Source organism: Acromyrmex echinatior, chromosome 4, assembly GCF_024713525.1.
Source record: "Acromyrmex echinatior isolate Ae372 chromosome 4, ASM2471352v2, whole genome shotgun sequence".
Lineage (NCBI taxonomy): Eukaryota > Metazoa > Arthropoda > Insecta > Hymenoptera > Formicidae > Acromyrmex > Acromyrmex echinatior.
Genome location: NC_141855.1, coordinates 11394981 through 11415833, shown reverse-complemented (window position 1 = coordinate 11415833; position 20853 = coordinate 11394981). Strand labels below are relative to the sequence as shown.

Below are 20853 nucleotides of genomic sequence, written 5' to 3'. Positions count from 1 at the left end.
AAGGGGAGAAATGTAACAATCGATTGGTTTTACAGAAAAAAACCTTTTTACTGAAACATATAAATTTTGCTTCGGAGGATATTATTATCATAAATACAATCGTGTACTAATTCATCTTTAGGATATCTCAAATTTTAAATGACAATAATAATCAATTGATGCTGTTTCAAGTTTTTTTTACAATTTTCATTTCTTTGAACTTGAATATTTTATATTTGTGGAAATCATAAAAACTAAAAGTTAAAAATTCACAACTTTAAAGAATAATTTGTTTTTCATCAACTTCCAAAATTCTTTAAATTAAAAAATTCTTTAAAATTAAAGAATTCTTAAAATCTTTAAAATTATTGTGAACATTTTATATTCACTCTTTTATTCACTTTGACAAAAATATATATATCACAAGTATTTATAACAAAAATATTTTTAATTTTCGTATATAAATGATATACTTCTTATTAATAACATCTTAAATATTGTATTGTTTCAAAGTTTATATATTTACATCTGGAGAAAGGTAAAAATATATCCCTTATTTTTATCCAAAATTATTTCTTTTTATACATAAACGTAACTAACTTATTTACACAAAATGTAAGGCACATTTATATTGATATAAATTGCACCTGCGTTTTTGCAAAATATGTTTTGCGACCATCTTTTAAATCAATTGAATTATGAATACAATAAACGTGTATTTAAAAAAAATTATGTATTAAAGTAAAATTCTGAATTGTTACGTTTTTATTTTCAAGAAAGAAAAACTAACTTTGCTTAAATAAATGTCTTAACAAGATAATTTGTTACAGTTACAATATTTCTTATCAATGTTTGCAATATCTAACTCTTATAATTATGTAAAATTTCAAAATAAATTACTAACAGATTGTCATTAGACAAGAGTCATTTTACTTGTTCGTGCGAACGATGATGGAAAACGAACGAAATACCGCTAGCCCAACATTGTCGTAACGGTATATCTGGCAAATGCCGTGGATTATGAGAGTGCCGCCAGTCGGACAGATCGGAATTGCAATCGGATTGCTCCGAAGGACCTTTCGCCTCGATGCCATTAATACAACGTTTGCATTTGAACCTAAATAAGAATAATAATATTACTCTTGCTTCAAATATATATGCAAATAATTTTAAAACAAGTTGTGGCGATTTCATACTTTGCGTGTGTATCAGAAACAGTATTCTCCTCCAACTTGAATAAATCGCGCAAATCGTTTATGGTGAAATGTCTCGCCACGTCGTCCTCTTGGTCGACCACCGTGGAACTCAACGCTTTTTTATGAGCTTGTCTCTGAAAAATTTTCTCCTCTATCGTTCCAGTCTGAAAATATAAAACATATTACATCATTTAATATCTATATTATCCATTTATTAGGTGTTGGAATTAATTCGTAGCGTTTTTTAATGAAAGAATGTTATTTATTTCACATGAGCATTAAAAAATACATTAATGAAAGTACTTCCCATCACTTGTAAAACGCTACGAATTAATTCCAACACCTAATAATTATTTATAAATATACAATTTTTATATTACTAAGAAAATATTTTCATTATTTATTGTTTGGTAAAAATACTGTTATTCTAATACTAACAGAAAGAAAACGATAAACAAAGCATGGTTTCTTCTGACCATCTCTCCACACTCTGGCCATCGCTTGGTCATCGTTTGCGGGATTCCAATCTGGATCGAACATGACGAGACGATTCGCACCTATAAGATTTAAACCACATCCACCGGCTTTCGAACTGAGCATAAAGATGAAATCGTTGCTGCTGTCACTGTTAAAATTGTCGACTACTTTCGCTCTCTTCTTAATCGTCATCGTCCCGTCGAGCCTCACATAATTATAGGAACGTTTATGGCAGAGTTTCTCAAACAAATCGAGAGTCTGCGTATAATTGGATACAAGTACTATTTTGTCGTTGGTTGTAGTTTTAATAGACGCTAGTAGGCAATCCAGAACCATCAATTTGCCTGATAATTCTGGCATCAGTTCTCTAAAACAAAAATTTTTCGTTTATCTAGTGACGCATTTTTTTCAAATAAATTAATCTTACTTTGCAGAGTAATTTGGTGGTAACAATGATGCAGCTTTTTCGAGTCCGTCTGCCTTTTCCTTAATTTTGTCATATATCAAGTCGGGATGATTGCACAACTTCTTTAAGAGAGTTATGGCTGCTAAAGCAGACAGACTGCCTGTTTTTTTTGGATTATCATTCTCTATATATAGAAGAATATAAAATATATATATTTCATTATATAATACGAGACATTACCTTTTATCTTAAAGAATTAAATTCATACCTTCCATAGATCTTTTTATACTATCGCTTTGTATGAAATTCTTATACAGCTGCGTTTGCAGCTCTCCCATCTTTATGCATACCACGAGTTCGTGCTTCAATGGTAAATATTTTGAAAGTAAAGCGCTAGTACGTCTAATCAGACATTTATTAACAATGGATACTAAGTCAGACAAACGTTCTTGAGCGACTGTACGTTCCGCGTCTGTTGCAGCCGCGTCTTGGCCACGTAATATAGGCGTCTCATATTTTCTTCGAAATTCCTGAAAGAATAATTTCAGTGATATAAATCTATATATTATGTGTATTAAAATAATAATATGCTAGTATAATATGATAATAGACGATAATTGTCTTCCTTATAAATATGACAATAATTGTTTACCTGTGCAGTTCCCAATAATCCTTGATTAACAAAATGTACGAGGGAAAAATATTCTAAAAGATCATTTTGTATAGGCGTTCCGCTAAGCAGCACTCTTCTTTTAGCTTTCAAACCCATCAAGGATTGATACGTTTGATTTTCAGAATTCTTTAAACGGTGACCTTCATCACACAATACGAGGCCCACTTCATCTTGATGCAAAACGTGTGCATGTAAACGAAATGTTTCATAACTTATAATAAGAATGGGAGTTACGCATCTGCCATAAGTTTTCATGAAACGAATGAGTTGCGTGTCAATGTCTGCTTTCTTCCCTCCATCGATAGCAAGGGTATTGACCATATTATTCAACCATTTGTTAATTTCATTGTACCAATTTTTCACCAAAGAGCTAGGCGCGACTATAACTGCTTTCTCTATTAGTGGTTTAGCCTCTGGACCTACACAGAACACAAATATTTTTTGATTATATTATTCTTTCTATTTTCTAATTTTGTCAACTTTAAACACTTTACCCTGCTTCAACAATGTCCATAACAGAGTTATGCATTGCAGTGTTTTACCAAGTCCCATTTCATCTGCCATGATGCAGCCATATGCATTTTCTATACGTTTGCCTGTTACACATTCATACATAAATTTTACACCTTCACGTTGATGCGGTCGTAACACATTGCACAATACAGGATCTACAACTACATGTACAAGTTGCTTACATCTGCAAAAATTAAATATATATAACTTGATCTTAAAATATATGATTTTAAACATAAACTGCAATTACACTATACTATAAGAAGTATAAAATATATGCATACATTTAGAAACACATTAATACATACGGATCTACTTTTAGTCTATCATGCTCTGATAATTCTGGTGGTGAATAAACAATTAATGCATTGGGTTCATCAGGATCATGCAATGGCCTACGTGGTCCTGGTAGACGTAATCCAAGAACTCGTCCAGATAATTGGTAACCAGGTATTGGTATTTGAAAAGGTTTACTGAGAAGTTTTCTTACTCTCTCTTCCTAATCCAGTATCATATGTTACTTCATTACAGCAACGAAATTAATAAAGGTATAAAAAAAAGATTGTAACGGTTTATAAGTAAACTTACGTGCTCAGATACTATTTTTTGCATCGTGCAGATACCATTATCAGAAAGAGGAACAGCTTTGCGTTCCGGTATTTGTATATCCTTGACATTCTTGGTTCTTCTTTTGCACTCTTGTATATAATTTTCAGGCTGAGTTAATTCTATAATGTCATGTGGTACATCCAAGAGCAAAGGCCGCTTTCCCCTTTGACTAGGAGCCAATGATCGAATCTTGCATACATACAAAAAAAGAGATACATTATATAAATACAAGATACAAATATATAATCTACTTTATTCTTGCTTAACTCCACACGTCATTAAAAAATATGGATTTTGATTAGACGATTGGATATTTCAATTTAATTGATTCGATGGATACTTGGCTTTCTTTCTTTCTTTCATTCTGAATTATTTTATCAATATATATAAATTACAAGTTATAAACATATAACGTAATTCACATAACCCTATTCCCCATATATTATACCGAAATTTCCAAAAATAACACGTTAAAAGTAGGAAAAATACAAGTATCCTGTAAATTATTACCATCTCACGTGTTCAAGCACTCATTTTATTTGAAAATCAGCTCGCTAACTTCATTATTTATTGCTAATAATAGAAATAGTGCGAACCGGTAGAAAGAATAAACACAACATCCTTTTCAAATCATTTCAAATTCAATCAATGAGCAAATTCAAGACGGCAAAGCATGCTTGCTGAGCGATTGAATATGATTGGTTGGATCTATAAGTAACAACCAATTATGTTCATTTGTTCGACGAGCAGGTTAGCCGCTTTGTCAATTTGAACGCGCCCAATCTGGTAATTCTAGCCATAGATTTTCGCCGATTAACTATCCAATATCCGGACAGCCAATCAGCGTTTTCAAAAAATAATGGCTGGTATGCTATGGCATAATATACATGTTCCATTCTTTCCATCGTAGTTAAAGCGGCAGATTTAAATCTAAAGAAATTAAAATTTATCTTTCCTCGTTATCAATTTAGATATATTTTTTTTAATTTAGATAATTTTTCTTTTGCTCGATTTTCATCGATAACGAGCAATATTTAACGGTTTAATAATAATATTAAACGAGAATTGTTAAATAAAGATAGCTATTGTTAAATAAAGATGCTTTTTCAATCTGCACACTTTTAAATTCTTTCGATCTGAACACTCTGCCAAAATTTGTGAATTTAACAAAAACGTTGTTCACTACGAATGTATAAACAAGGAAATTTAATACTGGTATAAAAAAATTAAATAAACGGTTTTAAAGACAACAATTCTCCTTTAATTCTCTATTTCTAACATATACAGTTCTATCTTTTACAAGACGATACACGATGATGTTTTGCTCAAAACATTTTTTAGAGACTGTACATATTGTGTTAAACATCTCTCCTTCAGATTGATTCAAACGCAAAGAATCTTATACATGTGAATTTTTGTTGTGGAATGTTGGAAACGCACAAATACAACGTGATCAAGGATTCCTCTATGCTTTTCGTCTACATTAATACTGTAAGATATATTACACTTTACAATAATTGCTTGGCGTGAGTGAGCAGTAGCTCTAAAGCAAAACACCCTCAAATATTGAAACAATATTATATCCAGTGTTTATTATAATATAATAGATTCTAGAGATAACATATGTAACCTTGAATCTGCAACTTGCAACTTTCACATGCAAGCTCATAAATTGTTTGTAGTTTTTCAGTTTACTTTATACATTAATATCATTACTATCCATTTTACTCTCATTGCACAACATCAAAAACGATATACGATCCTGTAAGCTTGTAACGTTAATATTTTTTAGCCTGCAACAAAGGTACGTTACTTCTTCCTTTTTTTCCTTTATTATCTGATAACGTATACACTGTGTAACTATTCTCTTTAATCATTCTCTTATCACGTTACATCGATCTTTTTTGCAGATACAGGAGTGTTTTAATGTCGAAGAGAAGATAAATCGGATGCGCAATTCCATTAAAATAAGCTTACGCATAAGACGAGAGAAATAAAACGATTAATGACGGGAATCTCTCGGATAAAATTCCGCGAGGGTGCTGGCTGGGATTCGCTTAAGCATCTCCTTGGGGAAGATTCGCAAAAGCTGCCAGCCAATGTCCAACGATTCAAAGACCGTGCGATTTTCGTAGCTGCCTTGCGAGATAAAGTTTTTCTCAAACTTCGATAGGAACTCCAAGTATAACAGATCGTCTGGCGTCAACGCCTCTTCTCCCACGACGGCTTTCATCGCCTGGACATCTTTTCCAATAGCGTAACACGCATACTAAAAGATAGATTTACAATTATAAAAAACAATTACGAGTAGGTATTTTTAGAATAGTTATAGAAAAGAGAATTATGAAAAAGTATATCATAATTTTATTTCATATATTAAAAATATTCTTATAACTTTTTTCGTAATTTATATCAACTCACCAATTGGTTGGACACATCGGAGTGATCCTTTCGCGTCATACCCTCGCCAATGGCGGATTTCATGAGACGCGACAAAGACGGCAACACATTCACGGGTGGATAGATCTGCCTATTGTACAGCTGACGATCGACGTAGATTTGGCCCTCAGTGATATATCCGGTAAGATCGGGAATTGGATGAGTGATGTCATCGTTTGGCATAGTAAGAATTGGGATTTGCGTGATAGAGCCATTGCGTCCCTCCACACGGCCGGCACGCTCATAGATCGTGGCGAGATCGGTGTACATATAGCCAGGGAAACCACGTCTACCTGGTACCTCTTCACGAGCAGCTGAGACCTCACGCAACGCCTCAGCATACGAGGACATGTCTGTGAGAATAACTAGCACGTGTTTCTCGCATTGATACGCTAGAAATTCGGCCGCCGTTAGGGCAAGACGAGGTGTGATGATTCTCTCGATCGTCGGATCGTTGGCTAGATTCAAAAACAGGCACACATTCTCCATAGAGCCATTCTCTTCGAAGTCCTGTTTGAAAAAACGTGCAGTCTCCATGTTGACACCCATAGCCGCGAACACAATGGCGAAGTTGTCCTCATGAGAATCGAGAACCGATTTACCAGGCAATTTTACGAGACCCGCTTGACGACAGATTTGCGCAGCAATCTGTAAAGTAAGAATTGAAGGGTGAAATCTTTTTATTTTAGAATGCCAAAGTTACAAAATTTGTATCACAAAAAACTGAATTCAATTTTAGATGTACATGTCCTATAAATATACATATCCTATAGGAAATGTACATATATATTCCTCTGTGAATTAAAAGCAAGCCACAAAAATATATACTTCGTTATGCGGCAGACCAGCAGCGGAGAAAATGGGAATCTTTTGGCCACGAGCAATAGAGTTCATAACGTCGATGGCCGATATTCCAGTTTGAATCATTTCCTCTGGATAGATACGAGACCACGGATTAATAGGCTGTCCTTGAATGTCCAAATAATCCTCTGCAAGGATAGGTGGTCCTTTGTCAATCGGTTTTCCCGAGCCATTGAAAACACGGCCCAACATGTCCTCAGACACCGGGGTCCGCAGAATGTCACCGGTGAATTCACAGTGAGTGTTCTTTGCATCAATGCCAGATGTACCCTCGAAAACTTGGACCACCGCTTTGGAGCCAGAGACCTCCAAAACTTGACCGGAACGTAAGGAGCCATCGGCGAGCTTCAATTGTACAATTTCAGCAAACTTTGGAAATTTCACTTCGTCCAATATCACTAATGGACCATTTACTCCAGATACTGTTTTATAAGCTAAAAGACAAAACAATTACTGTTAACTTTGTATTTATCTTAGACATATAAAATTGAGGAATAAATTGATATTTGTATATAAATTTATATAAAAGCAATAAATAAAAATAATAAAAATAATGTACATATGGCAATAAACATTTTTTATTATATTAATAAACTAAACCTTTTCCAAGAATAATTCTAAGAATATAATTCTATTTACATCCTTGTCCATTACAAAGCCTTCATTAATTCATAATTGTCAAAACTATTTTAAACATATTGCATAATATCCACATATTGTTCAATATTTGTTTAGTATTTATATTTCCTTCAAACTGTATTATATCATAATTTCACGAATCTGTCAGTACTAATAAGGTTACGCCCATAGGTGAAAATATCACAAGAGTATTTAAGTACCTTTCAGTTAAGGAAAACAACATTTCGGAAAATTATTTTCTTATGCCCCAAGATCAAAAAACAGTCTTCAGATCATTCTAGACTTTTTAAAAATACTTAAAAGGAGTAATTAAAAGTACATGGCCACAAATGCCACTCAAGCAAACACGAGTTGTCACTCATGGTCACATGACGCTGGCAGCTCGAGGTAATTTCGAGAACGATAAAATCGCGAGCATCCTCGGGGAATCGTCTCTCCATCTCTTTTCCCCTCGCAGATTCGCAAACTCGTGAGAGGACGACAACATCTTATCTCTCAGGACTGCGCGTGAGAAATTGTCGAAAAAAAAATGCAGACAGAATTTCAAGTAAGATCAGCTGACTCCAAGTTGGGGAATCGATCAAATGCTACGCCCAATCGCGGATGCCCTACGTATACGAGCGTCTCCACCTCGTCACCATCGACGTGGACGCTACTTACTGAGACGAGGCTGCGCGATAAAATCCCGGGACACGGCGAGCACGTGTTCCTTATTCGCCTGATGATTGCCGATGGTCTTGGAATACATCTTGGAAGAGACTTCTTCTCAGAACGTTTCACACTCGCGCGTTATCCGCCACTGTTCACTCTGATATCTCCGGTCCGTCGAAGAGTAGAAGATACTGCTTTGCTACTACTTGACTGCGTCGACGGAGAGAGATAGAGATAGATAGATAGATAGATAGATAGATAGAGAGAGAGAGAGAGAGAGAGAGAGAGAGAGAGAGAGAGAGAGACGGATTGCTGCGACTGCAAAAGGGGGAAAGAAAGAAAATGGATAAATATACTGAAATTGCGAAAGGAGACCTCGGAAGTGATTTTTTCGGATCTCTTGTCTTAGAAATAAATCGTGTTTCTTGGAATAAATCGTGAAAGACAACATAAATATATGTTTTGAATGAGAGAAAGAATAATAGTAGTGGAGGTGGGAGAGATGAGAAAAGGATGGAAGACAAGGCACGTGCAATCACGTGGCCCGGACTAGGTGAATCGTTAAACGTTCTCTTTGAACCAAATTCGGGAAAAAGTCAATGTTTAGTATGAAGGAAAGGTATGGGAAATTAAGAGAGACATCAATGTAATTATTCGTAAGATTCACGAATGAAGGGATCCATGCGATTCCTTGACGTTTTTCTCGTGTCTCGTTGTCAATTGATGACGAAAAATGGCGGTTTCTTCAATGCGCGATGACGGTTGTGCGTCTGCATCGTAATCGTATCACAGTATCGGTGATTTATCACCCGAGTATGTATTTTGAACTATAATTGAGATAACAGTTTCTGTTATCTATTCTAAAAAATAGTTTTCATAATAATATAAATTATATATACAATATAAAATTATTTTTATTTCTTTATATTAGGTGTAGTAAAAAGAAATCCATTATTTTTACTACACCTAATATATATCTATCGAAATAAATTAATTTAATTTGACGATTAGGTACTTTTATATCATTCCATACAAATTACAAACAATAAAAAAAATTATAAATGATTCTTAGAATGCAATTGTACAGTTTATGAAGCAATCTGTTGCTCTCGCAAGATGCAAACATTTCTGTAAAATCTTCAATTTAAGAAATACATATTTGATTGCATGGTGGAAGACAGTTGACAAAGCTTGCCGAGTAAATAAACATGATTGGTAATGTAATTTGCTTACACAAATTTAATGAAAGTTTTGAAGTTAAAATTTCCATTTTCTTTTCAGGCAGTATTGCCGTAGTATTAATTGGTATTATTACAGATTCATCCGAGAAAGTGAACAAATTATTAATAGAGGTTTTATCTTTGCCGGCCGTAAAATTAGCTTAGTTTTATGAATTTTTTAAAGAAAATTCATTATATACAGAACAATACGGGATTTTGCATAAAATTATGTTAGGCTTAAACAGTAAAAAAAATATTTTTTAATTAGATGAATATGCATTTTAATGTCTCCAAGTGGCAATTAAATTAGGGGTCTGCAAAATACGTCTCCATGATGGAAGTAATATTGACTCTACAAATCATCTCAAAATTTTTCTCATTTTTATTAACTATATGAGTGTCGCTATGGCATGAATTAAAATAATGTCAATTGCTTGAAATTTGTAAAAATGGTAGCATTAAAAAAAAATTAATTTTTTTTCCTAAACAAATTCGTTACTTTTTTGTGAATAATAAATCGTTCGTTGTAAAATCATATGATTATAGTTTGTGCCATGCGCAAAAGTATTAGGATCAAGAGGAAAAAAGAATTAAGTCTATATCTTAATCCATTTTTAATTTTGCCTCACACAAAATCCTATTTTTGCATTGAAAATACAAATAATATAATATATATATATCTATATTTTTAGAGCGCTAAAATGTCGCCAGACAAGATGGCGGACCCCCCCCCCCCCCGCCGCGCGGATCTCAGACCCCTCGTCAGTAACCCAGCTTTTACGCTCCGTCCAGATATTCATACATCCTTGGTCCAATCACTCCAATCAAAGGAGACGAGGATCACGTGATGCAGTTTGCCATTCTCTCCGCTCTCTCCCTTTGAGACTTTCTAATTAATAGCAGGGAGCACAGATATGTGCTTGTATAACGCATAACACATAAAGCATAAGAAATTCAACCAATTAGAATTCTTTATTTCATGGAAAGGAAAGAAACGGAGGACTTCGATTGATACATTTTTTTATGCATAACGCATAAGGCTGGGTTTTCATTTAACGATGTTCATTTTCAGCATCAAAACACGTGATCAAAATTAACGCTTGATATTCGTCAATTTTGATCACGTGACGCTGAAAAGGAGCGTCGTAGTGCCAAGTGGAAAATTCAGCCTAAAACATGAGGCATAAGAAAATCAACCTATCAGAGTTCTTTATTTCATGGAAAGGAAGGAAATAAAGGACTTTGATTGGTCCATTTTCTTATGCATGCGTTATTATGTTATGCGTTATGCAAGAGTCTGTACTCTCCGTCTTATATACGCTGTTGACGCGTGTGATTACGTCTGTCGCAAGCGGAATGCATCAACAGTGTCTCCCACCTTTCGGCTTCCCGCGATCTGTTTGCTGTCATTTATTGAATTTCGCGCGGCTTCACGACAGTGGAGTGAGTGGAGACGTGGAGTAGTGGTCGTCGCGTTTTACAGTTTCCCACGGAGGTGTATGGATAGGAGGGATAAAGGGGTTTTTGAGGGGCTCACTCCACTCTTGTGAGTTAATCTGAATTAGTCTGAGTTAGTGCTCGCGGGAGCGATTTCAACATCGGTGACAACCAGTAAACGACGTGACGAAGTGATGGCGGGCCTTAAACGTATCACCAGCCTAACAAAGGCACTCGCGACGATGACGTTCCCGTCGCGATCCTGCCTCCAGCATGCCACGAGGAAAACTTTCTTTACGTACGTAAATGAGCCGTCAATGCCGATCCCTGGCAAGGAACCCTGCTGGTTGAAGACCGCCGATGAGGCCATCGAACAGGCCGACCTCGACTCAGGTAATCGATTATCTTTCATCCCTTGCCGACGTCGAAAAAGACGCGTTGCGTTGCGATTTCTCGGTGGGATTAATCAGATGTTAGATTATCACTCAATTTTTCGACATCTAAAGCTGATTCTTTAATGCTGATTTTCTTTCTATGAATGCTTTCCATTTAATGGCACAAGTCAACACAAATACCACTCTATCTTTATTATTCATGAAATATTAAGAAGGATAGAATGACCTTTGGATTGATTCGTATTACCAAACAAAAAACGTGCATGTCATAGGTGAGACTAAATAAAAATTGAGATAGCTATTTGCTTTATACGGCACGAAACATTGACGCAGTTACAAGTTATTCAAATGTGAGTCTCAATGACGTATGGATCTGCATTTGTATGGATCTGCATTCGTCATCTGCTAACAAGCTTTAGAAAATTTATTCAATCTTTAGAACTTGGCTGCAAATCAATTCTCTGGTATTATTACAAAATAGTTGTGATTATCTGGCACTTATGGTATGTTCTATATCAGTAATTTCTTTATTCGAATATAATTTATTTCTGTAATGTCAAATCTTTTCATATTATTGTCCATCATATTATTGTTCTTCCTGATTATTCAAGAGATATAGCCTGAAATATTTTAGACTGAAATATTCTAGACTGAATGACGAATGGATGATTGGAATGTACATGCAATTGAGCGTCGATTTTCAAGAGCGGTCTATTATATGTATATATGTATATACGACTTCCTTCCCTACACGAACCGCTTATCGTCCCTGCGATTGGATTACACTAGGCAAATACTACGGCGAGATAGACAGTAATACATCGCGAAGGTTACCGTATAATTTGAACTTGGTACATATTTATGTTTTTAAATTCTTATTTGTAGAAATTCATTTATAAGTGAAACAAACATACGTGATTCTTATATAGATGGTTCTTATATGAATTAATTTTTAAAAGAAATGTATGTAGAACGTTATTATAGTTGTACGAATTTTAAATGATTTATAATTATGTTTTTTTTAAATTATTATATTATATAAAAACGCATGCGTCTGGATATTTAAATTTCGTCATAGATCATCGAGTAAATATAATAATTTAAATTGACTTGTATACTTTTACATTTACATAAGTATATTTGGCACAAATATTTTTGTCATCTATCCGTAAAATTTGGTCGCTCGATATATTATATGTGTTTATGTTTGGCCACATTTTGCGCTGTGACAGATCCCCTAGACTTATGAGATAATCTATTGCTACTCGGCAACCGACTTGAGATATTTTTAGTATTTCGCCTTGAATTCGCAGCATTATTTTTGGTACGACCTTAGCCTAGACAATACGGATATACATACCCGTGACCAACTGTAATTTAATTTTTTCATAAATATACTGCATTGTTGAAATTTTTAATTTTCGTATGCTCGAATCTATAATTTTCTTCGCAAACTAAGAATATCTAAGATTAACATTTATTGCATACATCTGTTTGTCTTATGCAAATTAATGTTTGATAAGAGTTAAGAAAAACATAAAAGAATTATTTTCTAAGCACTGTGACAACAAAGACTTTAGAATTGTGTCTCTTTTGATTTCTTTGATATTATAAATGTTTGCACATATATTATGGTAATTCAAACAAACAAATTTATATAGAAAAATAAAAGAATTATCTTGAAAATTTAATTTAAAAAATTTTACATAAGTTAGATTATCTGTTTTGGATAGATCTTCAATTAACCGTCTCTATAATTTAAACTATTTTATACCATATGAGTTTTGTAAATTTTATATTTGTAGCTTATACATAATTCTCATAATTTTTTTATTCGTTTTTTATAACATATTTTTCGTTTTTAATGAAAAAAAATTCATTGACAGCTGTGTAGATGAATAACAATTGAATATATTAATAGACATATTGAGCGATCATAAAAATGGTTCATTACCATTATTAACAACTTGACTCGAAATGTATTTGCTCGTATAGAAACATTGAAAGATTAATTTCATTCTCTATTTTTTCCATATAAATAATTACGTAATTTATATATATATAAAGATTCGTATAAACATTATGTAAATAATATAAATCTAAACCACTGAGAGCTTGTTTCTAGAATTACATTCACGGTATACCGTTTATTTTATTCTTGCATAATCTAAAGTGATGTTATTCTATCGTATAAAGTATCCTTGACATTTTTAATGCCGTTTTTAATTTATTCCCATTTTTGCCGTCTCTATAATTTAAACTATTTTATACCATTATGAGTTTTGTAAATTTTATGTTTGTGGCTTGTAAATAATTCTCTTTTTTTACTCGTTTTTTATAACATATTTTTTGTTTTTCAGTCAATAGAAAAAAAATTCACTGACAACTATGTAGATGATACTAGGAAAATGAATTACCATTTCCAATAAATTGACTTCGATATACAGTGAGAGCAAAAAGTATTCGTACAAGGAAACTTTTTATTAAAAAAGTCTTATTTGTAGAAAATAAACATTAATTAGCAATTTTGTACATTTTGTTCTAACATATACAAATGAGCTTCGCATGTATTTCTGATATTATAAATTTCTCGATTGTACGAATACTTTTTGAGCATCCAAACAATGGAACTTTTAATTTTCTTATTTTTCAGATGATATATTTTCTATAATTAATACACATCTTTTTGATATATATAATTTTAAGAAATATACAGTCTATTTATACTTGAATAAATTGTTAATTACCCAGCAAGAAATGATCATCAATTAAACGTCGAATCGACGTCAAATTAGTGTTGAAATCATCGTATCGATATCAATTCGAAAACTCATTTCTCGCTGGATAATATTTAATTTTTAAAAATAAAGTTTTTTAAAAAAATATTTTCTCTGTACAAATACTTTTTGTACTCACTTATAAATATGCAGATATGCGTTTATACATATGTAAATATCAAAGTCTAGTTCTTACGAGTATTTAGATACGCAGTCAACCGTCAACTGAAGTTTCATTAATTAGCGTTTCGCCGTTAGTAAATCTGATTATATGTATATCTCCATAACGTAACAATATGTGTAATCTACCGACTCTCTTCCTGTGCAATCATGTTCATTTTATATAAAGAAGCACACTTTATACGAATTTATTTTTGCAGTCTTAACTCTACTTTAATATTTAGAATCTTCAAGATTATTGGCGGTATCTTTTAATAAAAAAACTCGTCCATATTGCATTAATTAAAACATACAACGTCATACATAGATAGAGTCATATATGCTCACGTAACATATTGCAGATATATATAGCTGATAAGTTTCGAGAGTTTCAAAAGTATTACTTATTGTATAATAAAATTAAAAATTCTCTCTTGCAATAATATTTGCATTGTTATCTATCTTTAAAAAAAAATTATTTGGATTTAAAATTGTTTTTTAACTAATTTGATGAATTATGTAGATGAGTATATTTTTTATATTGAACACATATGAGAAACATATCGAATAATGTAACTGCATTTCGAAGTACAAGAATTATTTCTATATTAAATAAAAATTCCGATAAGATAAAAACGTGCGATAAAAACTTCTATCGAATATCCGGTTATTATCAACAAAGTTCAATTTAGTAATAGATATATTTTTTTGTATAGATAAAGAGTTAATAATTCATAATAGTAGAATGTGTGTGGGATTGTCAATTAGTCTACAAGTCTCGATAAATAATACCCTACAAAAATTGTTACTAATATTTCAGACGCACTCGGATTTAATAAAATGAGATCTGCTTTTTTATTTATGCACTAAATTATATTAGAACTTTTTTTTGCTTTAGCCAAATATTATATATGTATACCTATTTCACTTAAATTCTAAAAATGTACCTTATTCAGCTATCAAAAACAGATCTGTAATCAATCAAATAAATACATAACACTTAACCCGACGTCATTGTGGCTGGCGTCATAATGACTCGAGACATTTTTAAACATCTGTGTTTTCTTACATACTTCGTAGATTTTAACTAATCGCCCTAGAGCTAAGAGTTTCTAAAACCATTGTTGACATTGCGATAATAGATCAAAAAAATATTTGGGTTATCATAAGCTACCTCAACATTTGTGTAACAACGTTTGTTTAACACCATAATGACGCCGGGTTAACACATTTACTAAGAGAGATATGCCATTATTATGATAAACCTTGTAAACATTAAATCATAACGTATTATAATCTAGAGTGTATTGGGATCCAAAGTTCAAAAATTATCGAACATTAACTTCATATCAGTTTAGCGTAGAATAATTTTTTTTTGTTAATCTTTGTAATTGAATATATGTAGCAATAATGTTTATCAATAATGCATATATGTATACATATATGTATAATAATATTATTCTGAAAAGAGGATTGATTAGTAAATTCATCATAATTCACTGCAAAAACATACCGATAAGCTTTATTACAAATTGTATTACGATTAGAATCATATAAGTTAAATTAGTTACGTAAATGCATCGTAATCTTATCTATATAAATATTAAATTTTTTATCGAAATTTAAGATAATGTTAAAGTACGAAATGGAAAAATAATAAAAAATGTCGTCACTTTAATGCAATTTTAGAATTGGAAAAATGTTTTTTAGGACATGAATAAATGCATTTGAATATCTCAGCATGCAAAAATATAAATAATTTACAAACTCTTATTGGAATATAATAGAATTATTAGCTACGCTAAAGTGAATGAATTCTATTCTATATATATCCTATTGTATTCAATTCCTATTGTATTCCAATAAGAATTTGCATTATATTTTTGCGAAATAAAAGTTTTCCACCAATTCCAAAAAATTACACATTTATCCATTTTTATCTCAGTATGGCGACCAACGTTGAAAATAAAATGAATAAAGAAATCTGTAATTTTTTATTTTTTTCAGCTTTGGACATGAAATACACCAGCGATAAGTACATTAGCATATACATTTTAATCATGGAAATTTTTATTCCGTGAAACTACGAAGAAATTCGACAGAAACGAAAATGTCGAAAACGTTAGTTTTATCAGTAATACAGGCGGCTCTAGCATTTTCTTAACACACTCATCCATCCAGTCATATATAGTCCTATACTCTTTGAGTTTACAAAATCTTATTATTTGATCTCAGTGCCGATTTAATTTCGAGTAAATTTTAATTTAATGGAATCTTGACTTGTGCATAGAAAGAATGTTTCTCAATTCTTTTTATTTGCAGATCAGGTGGTGTACGTTCATGGTGCGGCGGCGACACCCATTGAATTACTGAGAGCGATGACCGATTATGGAGTACGCTGCGATGTAAGAAATGTTCGTTTATATCATATGCATCTCGAAGGAGCAGCCCCGTTTGTCAAGCCAGAAAACGCAAGTACGTTACATTCATGCGCATACGTAATCTCCTATTGCTTTTCTTGCAATATCTCAATAACAACTCGCATTTAACGCGTTGTTTTGTTCCTCACTTTTTTGCGCCGCACAGCTGGCTTTGTGCAGCTGACTTTTGTTTCTTTTAACTCTATTTTGTATAATTTTTTATTTGAACAAGCTTATATATAAAGGAGGATGTTAAGCTAGGACAGTTTTTCGGCCAAAATATAAAAATTCCGAGATGTACAAAATATATGTATCTAATACATCATATTAAATCGTCAAGCGGATTTGAATGGTATATCCGCTTACTTTGGGGAAACATCAGAATTATAAGAAAATTTGCCATTAAAATTCTTAGATTTAAATCTAAAAAAGTGATTATGTAGAATTTTTTACTCATAACACTCGCAACTATAATTTTTTTTACTTTTAAACAATAAGGATGAAATGATTTCACAAGCGTTAAAAGCGTCTGGTAATAGACATGCGTAATATATATTCGCCTTCGGTATACACATAAATTATAACAAAGTGCCCCAATGAATACAGTATATCTTATTGCGTTGTACAATAACATTAAATACGTCTTGCGGAATTTTTTTTCTCAAATAGAAGCGTTTGTGTGTTTAAATAATACAATCCTTATTGCTCAATTCTTATCTTACTTTTTTAATAAATGTGATAGCATAAATATGATAGATTTATTTGTTTTGATCACGATTTCTCCCATATTCTCGATGTTTTCTCAAAATAAGCGATATACTATTCGACTTGAATAGCCGTTTAATATGATGATAATTTGTATATCTCGGAACTTTTTTCATTTTAGCCAAAAAACGGCCCTAACTTAACATCCTCCTTTTAATTTCTTTTAAAAATTTGAAATTTACAAATATGCTTTATTTTCAAGAGAGATGAAATTTTTTTTTAAATCAACTTCAAAAAATTTAGAAAAGGAAATTAGATTTATGCTGAAGAAAATCTAAATTAATTAAAAGACTTTAAAAATAAAATTTTTGTATAATAAACTTATTTTTATAAATGTAATGCGTTTATAAATATTTAGAGCATTTTAGATCAATTAGCTTATTCATCGGTGGCAATGTGCGATCCGCGGTGAACGCAGGCATTGCCGACTGCGTTCCCATTTTTCTGCACGAGATTCCGCGTCTCTTTAAGGAGGGCTATATAAAGCCTGACATCTCTCTTATCCATGTGTCCCCTCCGGATGAAAAGGGTTACTGCTCCTTGGGCACCAGTATAGACTGTGCTCGGTCCGCTGTGAGTTATTCCAAACGTGTCATAGGTAAATCTTGGAACATTCTCGCAATTAATCTCTTTTGATAATAGAATTTAAAGAAAATTTAAATTTTTCGCAGGTTTAGTCAATAAATGCATGCCTAGGACCTTCGGCGACGCTCTCATTCATGAAAGTCATTTGGATTTTGCCGTGGAATATAACAAACCACTGCCAGTTCATCCGGTGAAAGCGCCTTCCAAGGCTGAGCAGATGATCGGCAAATATATCGCCGAGAATTTGGTGGTAAATGGTGCCACATTGCAGCTGGGTATTGGCAGTATACCTGACGCCGTATTGTCCTTGTTGAGTAATCATAAGAACTTGGGTATTCATAGCGAGATGTTCAGCGATGGCGTAGTGGATCTTGTGCACAAGGGTTGCATCACAAACAATCAGAAAACGATACATCAGGGCCGAATTGTTGGCTCATTTTGCGTAGGTTCAGAAAAGCTTTACGAATTTATGGACAACAATCCTTTCATAGGTCAGTTTGTCTGTATTCATCTTTTGTTTATAATTATTGCTAGTTTTCAAAATAACAGACGTATTTAATAGTTTTTGTCTCTTACAGAAATGTTGGCGGTAGATTACGTTAATGATCCTAGAATAGTTGCCAAGCAACCGAAGATGACGGCCATTAATTCATGTATCGAAGTGGATATCACCGGTCAGATTTGTGCGGACAGTATTGGTACGAGAATGTATTCCGGTTTCGGTGGACAATTAGATTTTATCACAGGCGCCGCGATGAGCGAAGATCGACAAGGAAAACCAATCATAGCTCTTCAATCAGTCACTTCTAAAGGTCAAAGTAAAATACAACCGGTTTTAACATCAGGTAAGTAGATCACTTTTAATGCAAATTCTTTTTAAATTAATATTTAATAGGTGATATACAAATAATATACATTGACGTTTCGGCTATTGATTTTAGCCATCATCATCATAACAATATTAAATCCTACTCTAATAATTTTTCCCTATGATAGTACTCCTTAATCTAAGAATAATGATATGCCATAGCACTCGAACCCATGGGAAAGAACAATCTTCGGTCTCCTTGGCCGAACTCGAACATAAGCTCCGTGCCGCTCAGTCACAAAAATCCATAATTAATGGTGGAAATCGTTACAATAAATTAAAATGAAATAGAGACGTCAACGCTCTTTGATGGTCAATTTTATAAGGATCAATTTTATAAAATTGAGCTCAATATCTCGGCCAAGGAGCAAGGTAACTTTGTGAACCAAAGATTGTGCTTCTCCATGAGTTCGTGTACTATGGACATATCATTATTCTTGGATTAAGGAATACTACTATAGGAAGAAATTATTACGGTAGGATTTAGAGTAATATTGTTCTGAAGATGGCTAAAATCAATAGCCGAAACGTCAATGTATATTATTTGTATATCACCTATTAAATACTAATTTAAAAAAAAATTGCGCAGCATTTGCTGTATTGACTCCGTATTAGCCTGTTTGAAATTAATTTTTTATTTGTAGCTATAAGGCGTCTAATTACTTTATTAATTACTTTTTTAATATATTGTATTATTTATTTGAAATCACTTTTTTAATTAAAACATGAATGTTTAATCTGATTTTATAATAATTAAATTTTGCAATGATTTTAATAGTTGCAAATGTATAAAATAAATCGTAATCAATCATTTCGTCATGCTATGCTAACAGGTGCTGGAGTAGTCACCAACAGAGCGGTGGTGCGATATGTAGTGACAGAGCAGGGAATTGCCAGTCTATTCGGCAAAAGTCTTCAACAACGTGCATATGAGTTAATTCAGGTGGCTCATCCCGATCACAGAGAAGCGCTCGAGAAAGCAGCGTTCGAACGCCTAAAAGTGATGCCCGCCCCATAAACTAAAAAGCGCATGATATAGGAAACACATTTAATAGCATTTTACAATCGGTCTCCCATGTACTTTAATCATGTATAACGGCCAACTATCAAAGTGTCGCGAGTGTCTTCTTGTACAATATTGTATATCTCTCTTACTAGACGACAATTCACTAGTCTTCTAGAAGAAGAAGAAAAAGGAGAGAGAGAGAGAGAGAGAGAGAGAGAGAGAGAGAGAGAGAGAGAGAGAGACACATGTATTAGATCAAAAAATGCACTAAATTGTATCATGTACGTAAAAATTTAGAATGCGAGATTGCATCATTTCCATATATATATAGATCCATATACAGATATTATAATTCAAGTCACGTGTATTTTGTATCGCGAAAAAAACGTGTCCTTGTACTTTGGAACACGATTCAGATAGAAAGTGCCGAAACTTGACGCTATTTCTAGATTTAAAACATTTTTACATTAAAATTAACGTTTCTTTGTATAATTTTTGATGTATTATTTTCATACATTATAATGTGAAAAAGTTGAAATAGTACGCAGAAAGAAATTATTAGTAAGAACCCCGATCTAGTTAGTACCTTATATCTCCTGTATATTTTTTACATTAAAAAATAATAAAATAATAGTAAAATAATATTTGCGTTTTTATGTTCATATTCAATTCAAATGCGCGAAATTCATATCAATAATTCGTTCATGAATTGTGAAGCTGTCGAAAAATCGAACGCCGTCAAATCAGATGTTCAAATAGCGATTTATAGACATTTGTA

At 32.7% G+C, this 20853-nt stretch overlaps 3 protein-coding genes across 3 annotated transcripts; 1 reads left to right on the top strand and 2 right to left on the bottom strand.

Annotated features, from left to right (window-relative positions):
* Positions 1 to 27: 27 nt before the first annotated feature.
* On the bottom strand, positions 28 to 4944 carry okr (DNA repair and recombination protein RAD54-like okr). The gene is made up of 10 exons (XM_011056846.2): positions 4364 to 4944; positions 3833 to 4042; positions 3553 to 3743; positions 3226 to 3428; positions 2711 to 3150; positions 2327 to 2588; positions 2080 to 2242; positions 1614 to 2019; positions 1176 to 1339; positions 28 to 1096 (listed from the first exon to the last, which is right to left on the bottom strand). Exons 1-10 carry the CDS (start codon positions 4364 to 4366, stop codon positions 904 to 906), a joined length of 2235 nt encoding a protein of 744 aa, XP_011055148.1. The 5' UTR covers positions 4367 to 4944; the 3' UTR covers positions 28 to 903.
* A 147-nt stretch (positions 4945 to 5091) lies between these two features.
* On the bottom strand, positions 5092 to 8688 carry Vha55 (V-type proton ATPase subunit Vha55). The gene is made up of 4 exons (XM_011056847.2): positions 8453 to 8688; positions 7121 to 7587; positions 6275 to 6940; positions 5092 to 6122 (listed from the first exon to the last, which is right to left on the bottom strand). The coding sequence occupies exons 1-4, from the start codon at positions 8538 to 8540 to the stop codon at positions 5856 to 5858; spliced, it is 1488 nt and encodes a 495-aa protein (XP_011055149.1). The 5' UTR covers positions 8541 to 8688; the 3' UTR covers positions 5092 to 5855.
* A 2317-nt stretch (positions 8689 to 11005) lies between these two features.
* Positions 11006 to 20717, top strand: LOC105146531 (succinyl-CoA:acetate/propanoyl-CoA:succinate CoA transferase). The gene is made up of 6 exons (XM_011056848.2): positions 11006 to 11493; positions 16754 to 16906; positions 17975 to 18214; positions 18288 to 18692; positions 18780 to 19046; positions 19903 to 20717. Exons 1-6 carry the CDS (start codon positions 11295 to 11297, stop codon positions 20085 to 20087), a joined length of 1449 nt encoding a protein of 482 aa, XP_011055150.1. The 5' UTR covers positions 11006 to 11294; the 3' UTR covers positions 20088 to 20717.
* The last annotated feature ends 136 nt before the right edge of the window (positions 20718 to 20853 follow it).

Excerpts from the sequence above, each read along its gene's own strand:
- okr (XM_011056846.2), bottom strand. Across the intron at positions 2,243-2,326 it reads TATAAAAAGATCTATGGAAG|AGAATGATAATCCAAAAAAA; the intron begins GTATGAATTTAA and ends TTCTATATATAG. Across the intron at positions 1,097-1,175 it reads GTTTCTGATACACACGCAAA|GTTCAAATGCAAACGTTGTA; the intron begins GTATGAAATCGC and ends ATTCTTATTTAG.
- Vha55 (XM_011056847.2), bottom strand. The coding sequence starts at position 8,540 with ATGTATTCCAAGACCATCGGCAATCATCAGGCGAATAAGGAACACGTG. Across the intron at positions 7,588-8,452 it reads TATCGCGCAGCCTCGTCTCA|CTTATAAAACAGTATCTGGA; the intron begins GTAAGTAGCGTC and ends TTTGTCTTTTAG. Across the intron at positions 6,941-7,120 it reads CTGGTCTGCCGCATAACGAA|ATTGCTGCGCAAATCTGTCG; the intron begins GTATATATTTTT and ends CTTACTTTACAG.
- LOC105146531 (XM_011056848.2), top strand. The coding sequence starts at position 11,295 with ATGGCGGGCCTTAAACGTATCACCAGCCTAACAAAGGCACTCGCGACG. Across the intron at positions 16,907-17,974 it reads TGTCAAGCCAGAAAACGCAA|AGCATTTTAGATCAATTAGC; the intron begins GTACGTTACATT and ends ATAAATATTTAG. Across the intron at positions 19,047-19,902 it reads ACAACCGGTTTTAACATCAG|GTGCTGGAGTAGTCACCAAC; the intron begins GTAAGTAGATCA and ends CTATGCTAACAG.